The following is a 12,147-nucleotide window of genomic DNA, read 5'->3' on the forward strand; positions in this document are numbered from 1 at the left end:
GTGTTAAAATGGCAAGCGACAGGGAGGTTTGGGTCATTCTTGTGGACAGACCGCAGGTGTTCTGCAAAGCGGTCGCCCAGTTTACATTTGGTCTCTCCAGTGTAGAGGAGACCGCATTGGGAGCAACGAATGCAGTAGACTAAGTTGGGGGAAATGCAAGTGAACTGCTGCTTCACTTGAAAGGAGTATTTGGGCCCTTGGATGGTGAGGAGATAGGAAGTAAAGGGGCAGGTGTTGCATCTTTTGCGTGGGCATGGGGAGGTGCCATAGGTGGGGGTTGAGGAGTAGGGGGTGATGGAGGAGTGGACCAGGGTGTCCCGGAGGGAACATAAATAATCTTTTATGTTGTTAATATAGCCTTTTTCCTTTTGGGAAAGATGAATGTGTTAACCTTGCCCTATTTATCTTGTTAGTTGTAAACATTCTACCATTCCTTCGAAAACCAAACAACTCCCCACTTAACTTAAAATGCAATTTTCATTCATGCCTTATCTACTGACCCTTACATTCTAGCTCTCTCATTAGAATTTCAAATACCATTTTTACACCTAACCCTTTTGATAATTTCTAACTTGACTCTAATTCAATTAAATCAATCATCCACACTCACACCCATAAGCCTATAGTAATGTTGTAAAAAATATGATAGTTTCGTGACATAGTGTAAAGGGTAGAGAGGGAGAAGGGTTTCTGAAGAGTGTTCAGGTTAATTTTCTTGCCCAGTATATTTCTGGCCAAACAAGGAAGGGGGCATTGCTGGGATCTGCTTCTGGGGAATGAGGTGGGTCACGTGTCAGTAGAGGAACATTTGAGGAGCACTGATCATAACTCCAAAAGGTTTAGATCAGCTATGGAAAAGGGCACAGAGCAATCTAGAGTAAAAGTACTTGACTAGAGGATGGCCAAATTTAGTGGGCTGGGAACGGGCCTGAGCCAGGTAAATTTGAATGAATGATTGGCAGGCACATGGATAACTGATCAAGAGGAGATGGTTTGGGTGCAGTCAATTTATATTCCTATGAGGGATAATGGTAAGGCAACCAAAGCCAGACCTCCCTGGATGACGAAAGAGAGAGAGTAAGATGAAGCAGATAAAGGGTGCCTATGATAGATACCAGGATAATGATACAAGTGCAAACAAGTCTAAATAAAGACATTTCTGAGGGAGAGTGAAAAGAGACTGGCAGCTAAGAAAAGGAAATCTGAAAATCTTCTGTAGGTATATTAATAGTAAAAGCATAGCAAGATGAGGGGTTAGGGTCAATTCAGGACCAAAAAGGGAAACCATGCATAGAGGCAGAGGGCATGACTGAGGTGCCAAGTGAGTACTTTGCATTTTTCTTTACCTAAGAAGATGCTGCCAAAGCCATAGTGAAAGAGGAGGTAGTTAAGATACTTGATAGGCTACAAATTGATTTAAGAGGGAGTAATAGAAAGGCTGGCTATACTTAAATGTTGATAAGTTACCAGGAGAGAATGGTAAGTATCTGAGGATGCTGAGGGAAGCAAGTGGAAATCACAGGGATGGTACCATATTGCAAATGTACACACTTGTTCAAAAAAGGCTGTAACGATAAGCCCAGCAGAAGAGGCTTGCCAGCGAAGTTGAAGCCCATGGAATAAAAAGGACAGTGGCAGCATGGGTACAAAGATGGCTGAGTGACAAAGCAAGGAGTTGTGGTGAGCAGGTTTTTTTGGACTGATGGAAGGTATACAATGGGCATCACCAGGGCTTAGTACTAGGACCACTGCTTTTCTTGATCTAGATCAATGGCTTAGACCTGGGTTTGCAGGGCACAGTTTCAGAATTTGTAAAGACACAAAACTTGAAAGTGTTGTGAACTGAGGAGAATAGTGATCGACTTCAAGAGCACATAGATGGGCTTGTGGAATGGGCAGGCACGTGACAGATGAAATTTAATGCAGAGAAGTGCAAAATGATTTATTTCGGCAAGAAGAACAAAGAGAAGCAATAGAATAAAGGGTAAAATTCTAAAAGGGATGCAAGAACAGAGACACCTGGGGGTAAATGTACACAAATTGTTGAAGGCTACAGGGCAGGTTAGGAAAGTGAATAATAAGGTATATGGGATCCTGGGCTTTGTAAATAAGAGACAAGTACAAAAGCAAGGAAGTGAACTTTTACAAAACACTGGTTTGGTTGCAACTGGGCTGTTGTGCCCAATTTAGGAAGGATATGAGGGCTTCAGAGAGTGCAGAAAAGATTTACGAGAATGGTTCCAGGGATGGGGCTTCAATTAGGTTGATAGATTGGAGAAGCTGGGATTGTTTTCCTCAGAAGATTAAGAGGAGATTTGATAGTGGTGTTCAAACTCATGAGGAATCTCGACAAAGTAGATGGAGAGAAACTGTTGCCATTGGCAGAAGGGTTGAAAACCAGAGGACACAGATTTAAGCTGTTTGCAAAACAGCTAATGGAAACACAACAAAGATCTTCTTTACTCAGCAAGTGGTTAGGATATTGAACGTACTGCCTGAGAGTATGATAGAGGCAGATTCAATCGTGGCTTTCAAAAGGGAATTGAATAAACACCTGAGGAGAAATAATTGCCAGGACTATGGGGAAAGGATAAAAGAGGGGGGACCAGCTGAGTTACTCGTGCAGTCAATGGGCCTCTTTCTCTGCACTAACAATTTTAGGATTCTAGTCCAGAGAGTTAAGAGCTGCCTTCCAAATTCACTTCCTAATTTTTTATGCCAACATTTTCCATGTAAGTTCCTTGAACAGTGTCTTTCAAAACCTTAGCATGTCCCAAAGCCAATTAACTCTTTTGAAATATAGTTATTGTTGTAATGTAGGGAAATGCCGCATCTAATTCATGCACATCACAGAAATATGAGCAGATAATCTGTTCTATTAATGATGATTTGAGGGATAAATGTTGGCCAAGACACTGGGGAGAAACTCCCCTGCTCTTTGAAATACTGCCATGAGATCTCTTACATCCAGGGGAAAGAACAGACTGGCATCTGTGCACATCTGCCTGACAATGCAGTACTCCCTCAGGATGCATTGTAGTATGATCATGTGCTCAGTTCTCTGCAATGGGATTCCAACTTCTCAGATTGAATGAGTCACGGCTGACACCTAAATCCTGTACAGCATTGTTGGGCAGCTGAATGTCCTAGCTTTCAACCCGGCACTGCACATACTCAAGGGCACTTCCTGAAGCCAACCACCAGGAGGCCCTTGAGTATATGGAGCACATTCCTAGCCTTTGCAGTATACAGTGTCAGTGAATTGGTGGCACAAAGCTCACATTTACTCCAACACACCATGTTGCCATCTGGAATTTGCTCTCCAAGTGCCATTCTCACAAAACTCAATACAATTCTGTGCAGTTTTCTACTTCTTCGTGGAAATGTCTAGAGCCAATATTTTAATCCAACACCACCTTTAACAAAACAAAAACAGAATTACCTGGAAAAACTCAGCAGGTCTGGCAGCATCGGAGGAGAAGAAAAGAGTTGACGTTTCGAGTCCTCATGACCCTTCGACAGAACTTGAGTTCGAGTCCAGGAAAGAGCTGAAATATAAGCTGGTTTAAGGTGTGTGTGTGGGGGGCGGAGAGATAGAGAGACAGAGAGGTGGAGGGGGTTGGTGTGGTTGTAGCGACAAACAAGCAGTGATAGAAGCAGATCATCAAAAGATGTCAACAACAATAGTACAATAGAACACATAGGTGTTAAAGTTAAAGTTGGTGATATTATCTAAACGAATGTGCTAATTAAGAATGGATGGTAGGGCACTCAAGGTATAGCTCTAGTGGGTTTTTTTTTTATATAATGGAAATAGGTGGGAAAAGGAAAATCTTTATAATTTATTGGGAAAAAAAAAAAGAAGGGGGAAACAGAAAGGGGGTGGGGATGGGGGAGGGGACTCACGACCTAAAGTTGTTAAATTCAATATTCAGTCCGGAAGGCTGTAAAGTCCCTAGTCGGAAGATGAGGTGTTGTTCCTCCAGTTTGCGTTGGGCTTCACTGGAACAATGCAGCAAGCCAAGGACAGACATGTGGGCAAGAGAGCAGGGTGGAGTGTTAAAATGGCAAGCGACAGGGAGGTTTGGGTCATTCTTGCGGACAGACCGCAGGTGTTCTGCAAAGCGGTCGCCCAGTTTACGTTTGGTCTCTCCAATGTAGAGGAGACCACATTGGGAGCAACGAATGCAGTAGACTAAGTTGGGGGAAATGCAAGTGAAATGCTGCTTCACTTGAAAGGAGTGTTTGGGTCCTTGGACGGTGAGGAGAGAGGAAGTGAAGGGGCAGGTGTTGCATCTTTTGCGTGGGCAAGGGGTTGTGCCATAGGAGGGGGTTGAGGAGTAGGGGGTGATGGAGGAGTGGACCAGGGTGTCCCGGAGGGAGCGATCCCTACGGAATGCCGATAAGGGGGGTGAAGGGAAGATGTGTTTGGTAGTGGCATCATGCTGGAGTTGGCGGAAATGGCGGAGGATGATCCTTTGAATGCGGAGGCTGGTGGGGTGATAAGTGAGGACAAGGGGGACCCTATCATGTTTCTGGGAGGGAGGAGAAGGAGTGAGGGCGGATGCGCGGGAGATGGGCCGGACACGGTTGAGGGCCCTGTCAACGACCGTGGGTGGAAAACCTCGGTTAAGGAAGAAGGAGGACATGTCAGAGGAACTGTTTTTGAATGTAACATCATCGGAACAGATGCGACGGAGGCGAAGGAACTGAGAGAATGGGATGGAGTCCTTACAGGAAGTGGGGTGTGAGGAGCTGTAGTCGAGATAGCTGTGGGTGTCTGTGGGTTTGTAATGGATATTGGTGGACAGTCTATCACCAGAGATTGAGACAGAGAGGTCAAGGAAGGGAAGGGAAGTGTCAGAGATGGACCACGTGAAAATGATGGAGGGGTGGAGATCGGAAGCAAAATTAATAAATTTTTCCAAGTCCTGACGAGAGCATGAAGCAGCACCGAAATAATCATCGATGTACCGGAGAAAGAGTTGTGGAAGGGGGCCGGAGTAGGACTGCAACAAGGAATGTTCCACATACCCCATAAAGAGACAGGCATAGTTGGGGCCCATGCGGGTACCCATAGCCACACCTTTTATTTGGAGGAAGTGAGAGGAGTTGAAGGAGAAATTGTTCAGCGTGAGAACAAGTTCAGCCAGACGGAGGAGAGTAGTGGTGGATGGGGATTGTTCGGGCCTCTGTTCGAGGAAGAAGCTAAGGGCCCTCAGACCATCCTGGTGGGGGATGGAGGTGTAGAGGGATTGGACGTCCATGGTGAAGAGGAAGCGGTAGGGGCCAGGGAACTGGAAATTGTTGATGTGACGTAAGGTGTCAGAGGAATCACGGATGTAGGTGGGAAGGGACTGGACAAGGGGAGAGAGAAGGGAGTCAAGATAACGAGAAATGAGTTCTGTGGGGCAGGAGCAAGCTGAGACGATCGGTCTACCGGGGCAGTTCTGTTTGTGGATTTTGGGTAGGAGATAGAAGCGGGCCGTCCGAGGTTGGGCAACTATCAGGTTGGAAGCTGTGGGAGGGAGATCCCCAGAGGAGATGAGGTCAGTGACAGTCCTGGAAACAATGGCTTGATGTTCAGTGGTGGGGTCATGGTCCAGGGAGAGGTAGGAGGAAGTGTCTGCGAGTTGACGCTCAGCCTCCGCGTGGTAGAGGTCAGTGCGCCAGACAACAACAGCACCACCCTTGTCAGCGGGTTTGATGACAATGTCAGGGTTGGACCTGAGAGAATGGAGTGCAGTAAGTTCAGAGAGAGACAGGTTAGAATGGGTGAGAGGAGCAGAGAAATTGAGACGACTAATGTCGCGCCGACAGTTCTCAATGAAAAGATCGAGAGAAGGTAAGAATCCAGAGGGAGGGGTCCAGGTGGAGGGAGAATATTGAAGATGGGTAAAAGGATCCGTTGAACTGGGAGAGGACTCCTGCCCAAAGAAGTGAGCCCGGAGACAAAAAAAAAAACCACTAGAGCTATACCTTGAGTGCCCTACCATCCATTCTTAATTAGCACATTCGTTTAGATAATATCACCAACTTTAACTTTAACACCTATGTGTTCTATTGTACTATTGTTGTTGACATCTTTTGATGATCTGCTTCTATCACTGCTTGTTTGTCGCTACAACCACACCAACCCCCTCCACCTCTCTGTCTCTCTATCTCTCCGCCCCCCACACACACACCTTAAACCAGCTTATATTTCAGCTCTTTCCTGGACTCGAACTCAAGTTCTGTCGAAGGGTCATGAGGACTCGAAACGTCAACTCTTTTCTTCTCCGCCGATGCTGCCAGACCTGCTGAGTTTTTCCAGGTAATTCTGTTTTTGTTTTGGATTTCCAGCATCCGCAGTTTTTTTGTTTTTACCACCTTTAACAAAGTGGTTACATTTTTGGTCTAATGTTTTTCTTCTGCATTTTGTGCCCATGGTGAGGGATATTAGTGCTGTGGATTGCAGAATTTGCTATTCTTCATTCCCAAGTCAGATATTGCCACTGATCAAATTCAGGGTGATCTCCACTCTGCTGCTGTTACAAATCACACGCACCCCAACACCCCCAGATCACCGCGCGCGCCCCCCGCCGGCCAAATACCACTCCGAATGTGTCATTGTGATCGTCTCTGAGTTCCCACCTTGGCCTCTGCATTGAGTGACTTTTCATCCTGGGTCATTTCAGCCTCCATCGCAACCCTTGTTAAGTTCACTGCCTCTCTTTACTCCCTAAATCTCTCCTTCCATATAAACTCTCTTCTGTGGCTATCCCCTCACTCTGAACTCTCTCAGCCTTTCCACTCTCATCATAACTATCACTGATAAGGCAATCTGATCGTTGCCTTGTATCGTTATCTGCATTCCCCTTCATCCTCCCAAACCCACTTCTTTCTGTGTACAGCCATGGAAAATACTCTTCCCCTAAGTCATTTACCACAGAGCTCTCAAATTCCCAGCTACCTAGCCTTTAACCTTTCATTTAATTTGGCCCCAGCAACTCTCCACTGTCATCTGGATGGATCAACTGCACTCACCTGGTCTTATTCTATCCAGTCTTAGCCAGAAAATCACCTGCAACAACTTCTCTTCCCATTCTGCACCATTTCCTCTGGTGTTACCAAGGAACTATCCTTGGCAGCCTCCTGTTTCTCATCCACATGTTGTTCCTCAATGACATCATCAAAAACATGGTGTTTTCCACATGTATACTGAAGAATCACAGCTCCACACTTCCACCTTTCTTGACCCCTCCACTGGCTAAAAATTATTAGATTGCATGTCTGACATCCAGTACTACATGAGCAGAAATTTCTTCCAACTAACTATTGGCAAGCCAGATGCTATTATCTTCAGTCTCCATCACAGACCCTGTTGCCATCCCTCTCACCCCAACTTATCTCCATGATGATTTTAAACATAGATGCACCTTCTGCCTTCTCTTTTACCCATTCTTCAGTTCCATCACACCCTGTGTTCTGGCATTCTCCCCCTTAACTCCCTCATTTGGCTACGTTGCTCCCCACCTTCAAAAGTCACCTCTAAATCAACTGCTTGACCAAGTCTCCAGACACCACCACAATTCCTGCAGCTCCTGCTTAGTATTCAATGCCCCTAGCCTCTTCTGGAATGTTTCACTGTGTTAATGAAAGGGAAAGTTTTGTTGTTTGATGATCTTTCTGCTGATCCGAGCTCACTGAAAGCAAACGTTCAGTCTGATGGAAACTATTCAGTCTCTCTCAATCCAGTTCGATTCTCACTGATCAGTTGGTTTATTAAAGTGAATCACTGAATTTGAAATAAATATTGCAAAGCGTGTAGATAGGGGTGTGAATAAACATCACATTAAAACACTCATTATCTCCTTCATAATATAAATGCTTTTTTCTTTGAATGCTGTGGGTTATTATAGCACTGCAACTACATCCTCGCATGTGTGGATGCTACTCCTTACAGGTCAGTGGCTTCAGGAGATTTGAATAAGAAATGCCCCAGTGCAAACAGTCAGCTAACTCCTGATCTGGTGAAACTCCACTTGTAACTAAATGTCCATGTTATTTTGAATCCTTTGTTGTAAATGGCCCTGCCATAATAGTGACTAATGTTCCTGCTTTCTTTATCCAGCGGATACCACAGATAACTCTGACTTGGAAGATGATATCATCCTGTCCCTGAATGAATGATGCCACCAGCTGGATCTTTAGACCTGGCAAGAATCAAGGTCCAGGCGTGAGGAATGCCCCCTTGGTGGAGGCAGCAGAGGATAGCAAGAGTAATGAAGAATGTTTTACTTCAGGGACCGTGAGTTCAGCCCTGACACGCGCACACGAGGAGAAAGAAGCAAAAAAAAATAATCAATCCACTTGTAACTTTCTCATCAAGTTGTATGTGGCTACAAAAACTGGTCAGCTCCCGCGGGCTGTGGAGCTGTGGAATAATCTTGCCTCAGTGGCTAAGAGGCAGCGAGGTTGTGTAAGGTCTGCCATTCACACCTTAGCAGCTTCACAGGATAGAGACAGTGCATTTTTTAAAAAAAAAAATTGGAGAACAGTTTTTTAATGGATTTTCTAAAAGACATTTGTTTATATGTGTGTGTGTACATATATATATATTAAAAAAGTGGAAGGTTTATAAAGAGAACCATATATAGAGAGGTCAGAATTAAGAGATGGGCCATAATTTTCCACCTTTCATGCCACGGGTAAAGTTTTTGGCCTGAACTCAGTGCTCTGCTCAATGCATCTCATTACTGCTCACATTTTAACATGAGAGAGCCTCTCAATCGGTGTTGCAGAATATAGATTGTGCTTTAGTTGCTGTGGCCTCCTGGGTACAATAAGTGTTGATAAATTAATCAGGATGCTGAGAGGCAGCGGATGTGCCAATAAATGATCGCCTTTAATCAAACTTTCATGTGACAAGTACGCAAAGCAATTGTGTCCCAGCATTTCCCACTGCTCAGGGTCAGGCACACCCTCGCCTAGCTTCAACCTGCTGAAAAGGGAGAGGGATGCTAGTCTCGTTCTCATTTCCACTGCTTGTAGGGAGATTACAAGTCATGTAGAACGTGTGTTAAATGTGACTGCAATACGCAGTATTATTCTCTTAACATTAGGAGAGGCGCTCTGGTGTAGTAGGGGTTACTGTTAACCTTTTGTATCCTGGTCATCTTTGTAGCTTCTCTAAATGGCAATGCTGGCTAATGGTCCTTTTTTGCAGAGATTAAACATAGCTCAATTCATGCAAAGGGAGCAGGTTTCCATTCCATCCGTGTGGGCTGACTTGTCCCAAATGTAAAAGGTCTATACTATAACCTGTAGCAGGGTTTCATATCTTACCAACCTTACAACAGGCAGCCAGAGCCATAGAGGAGTCTCCTCAAGGAATTGTAATGTACCTCTATATGAGTATCTCTTGATAACATAAAACCTCCCCTTATTCCAGTGATTTAAGTGACTGTGATCTTCTCATGATACTAAAATTCAGTGGGTCTCTTGCTTTCTGATTTTACAGTTCCTTGCTGTTGTCCCTGGATATTCTTTTAAGCACATTTCATTCTCTGTCAACCCTTTTCCACTTCTAGATAAAGACCTTAGCTGTGGTTTACAACAATCAAGACTGCATCCAAGTCTCTGAAATTTTGACATAATGACCGTAGTTTTTAGATTACTGCCCTGCCTGTTTGAGGTTTCCCCTCCCCTCCTACCATCTGGGAATAGAATTGAGATGAAGTTTGGTGCCAATCTAAGCAGTGAGTGACTGTGATCTAATGAACTCTGGGCCAGTATGGTAATCGAGCATTGTGTGCAAACAACATTTAGAAGAGGGTAGAATACGAGGCCTGAGCAATCCTGTTGCAGATTTTAGCACAAGTTTGAGTAAGCACCATAAGTATCTGACCTGGACGTAGTGCCTGACATGTCTCTTCTGTATATTTAAATTATCATGTATCTTGGGGGTTGGAGAGGGGGGTGTGCTTAGTGGAACACAAACTGGCTTTTCATCTGAGATCTGAATTCTAATCTCTTAGGTGGCAGTGTTTAAAGTCACTCTTGCCTGGCTGTCAGAATCCTATATAAAGTGGATTTTTTGGAACGTCTCCATCTTTCTACTGATGGAGATGGACACATGAGGCCTGCTTAGTTGTCTTGCGTAAGTGGCTGATGTGGTAATGTCACACTGCAGTTGGGCAGGTATCTGCATTGTACAAAATCTGGGTGTTCTGATTTAGGAATTGCCCATTAGTGCTTAAAGCAGCTCTTTCCAAACCTCCAGGTTCACGAAATTCAAACAGGAGAAACTAATGAATAAGGGACCTAGGGCTACTGACATTGAGGGATCTGGTCATCAATGACCAGGTTGCAGAGCCTGAGGCTGTTGAACGTCCAGTTGTAGGACGTACCTCGGGTTGGGGCTGATGCACTTGTGACAGTTTAGAGGGATCATTTCTCTGTATTTAAATGATGCTGGACCTGCCCTGGGACTGGGTACAGGACAGTGAATAAGGGAGCTTTACCCTGTTTCTAACCTGTGATGTAATATGACCTATGAGTGCCTGATGCTCACTCTAAATTCCTGAAGTGGAATGTGTTCCACATCCCCAGTGCTGTCTTCTATCTCATGAGCTTAAAACTCTCCAAGGAAAGACACAGCCCCAGTAGATCTTAACACTTTAATAAATGTGCTTGCAATCATCATTGATCTGGAAACTCTTACCCTGAGTGGGGTGAGCACAGCACTAGCCAGCCTTGAGGCAGGCATGTTTCAAATAAATAATTTTTTTGAAGCCCCCGTGTGTGTTCCTCTTGGAACAGATTCAAAGCAGTGTGTTAAATCTTGTTGGCATACCGTTATTGTTTGTGGGCTTGTAAGGATGCGGGTCAAAGTACCACTGAAGTAACTTGTCAAGAAGGGCACAGGAAAACCCTGTTAATAACAAAGGGTTAATTCTTTAGCCCTCTGCCTTTGTTCCCCTGACAGTAGCTGCTGACGATTAAGCCAAATGATGGCCCTAATACAAGTATCTGCCACTAAGTGGTGCTAGAATACAGGAAATGCTGGTTGCATGGACTGTGCCCGGGCACGTGATGTCAAGGATGGTGCTTTTTTAAAGAAACTTTTGTTATTTTTCCATTTGTTCTTGCTGGATCTGGTTGACAGGTACAGAGTAACTTGTGCTACTGCCCAGCCGTAATGTGGACTGTTAGTGGCAATACACCTCTACCAATGGATTTTCAAAGTCCTTTTTTATATATATTAAAAAAAGAAAGAAATATGAATAGCTTGTCAGTGAGTGAAAAAAAGACAAGCAGGGACTGGAACTGCGATTACCTTTCCAGAGGTGTCTCAAATTTTTTTGTGCATCTTCTTGTAATTTACGAGCCTATGATACGAAGCACAAAAAGGAAACTGTAAAAACAATATTAGGCCTTGTACAGAATTTAGCTGAAATATTTTTATTACTGAAATCAAAAGAATAAAGATTACGCAATCAGAGTCCATCCATGTGTTTGTGACTTTTTTGTTCTATTTTAAGGGAAGAAAGAATTGTATTCATGCAGCAACTTTCTCAGTCCCAGGATGTCCCAAAGCATTTTACAGCCAATTCAATACTATATTTTATATAAGTATATTTCCTGTTGTAATGTAGGAAACCTGGCAGCCTTTTTGAATCATACAATGGCTACGGTACAAGAGGAAGCCCTTTGGCCTCTCGTGCCTGTGCCATCCCTCTGCAAGAACAACTCGGCCAGTCCATTTCCTTACCACTTCCCCATAGCTCTGCAAATGTTTTCTCTTTAGGTGCTATCCAATTCCCTATTGAAAGCCACAATTGAACCTGCCTCCACCATACTCAGGCCACACATTTCAGATCTTAAGCACATGCTATGGGGAAAGAATACTCTCCTCATGTCACTAATGAGTTTTTTGCCAATCGCCTTGAACCCGTGTCCTCTGTTTCTTGATCCTTCTGCTAATGGAAACAATTTCTCTCTCTACCTTTGTCTAGATCCCTCACTATTTTGCACACCTCTGCTTTCTCTGAAGGGAAAAACTCCAGCCTTGAACATAACTGAAGTCCTTCACCAGAACCATTCTTAAATCTTTTCTGCATCCTCTCTAAAGCTTGTACATCCTAAAGTGCAAATACGCAAAAT

At 44.2% G+C, this 12,147-nt stretch overlaps 1 protein-coding gene across 3 annotated transcripts in view; it reads left to right on the plus strand.

Annotated features, from left to right (window-relative positions):
- The window catches only part of LOC121279933 (DDB1- and CUL4-associated factor 1-like), a 93,038-nt gene extending 81,548 nt beyond the window's left edge, over positions 1 to 11,490 (plus strand). For all 3 annotated transcript variants that reach the window (XM_041191507.1, XM_041191509.1, XM_041191508.1), the window contains one exon: positions 8,114 to 11,490. In XM_041191507.1, coding sequence (XP_041047441.1) covers positions 8,114 to 8,172 — 59 coding nt within the window. In that variant the 3' untranslated portion in view covers positions 8,173 to 11,490. The remainder of the gene's footprint in view (positions 1 to 8,113) is intronic.
- Positions 11,491 to 12,147: the final 657 nt, after the last annotated feature.

This window comes from Carcharodon carcharias, chromosome 7 (genome assembly GCF_017639515.1).
Source record: "Carcharodon carcharias isolate sCarCar2 chromosome 7, sCarCar2.pri, whole genome shotgun sequence".
Lineage (NCBI taxonomy): Eukaryota > Metazoa > Chordata > Chondrichthyes > Lamniformes > Lamnidae > Carcharodon > Carcharodon carcharias.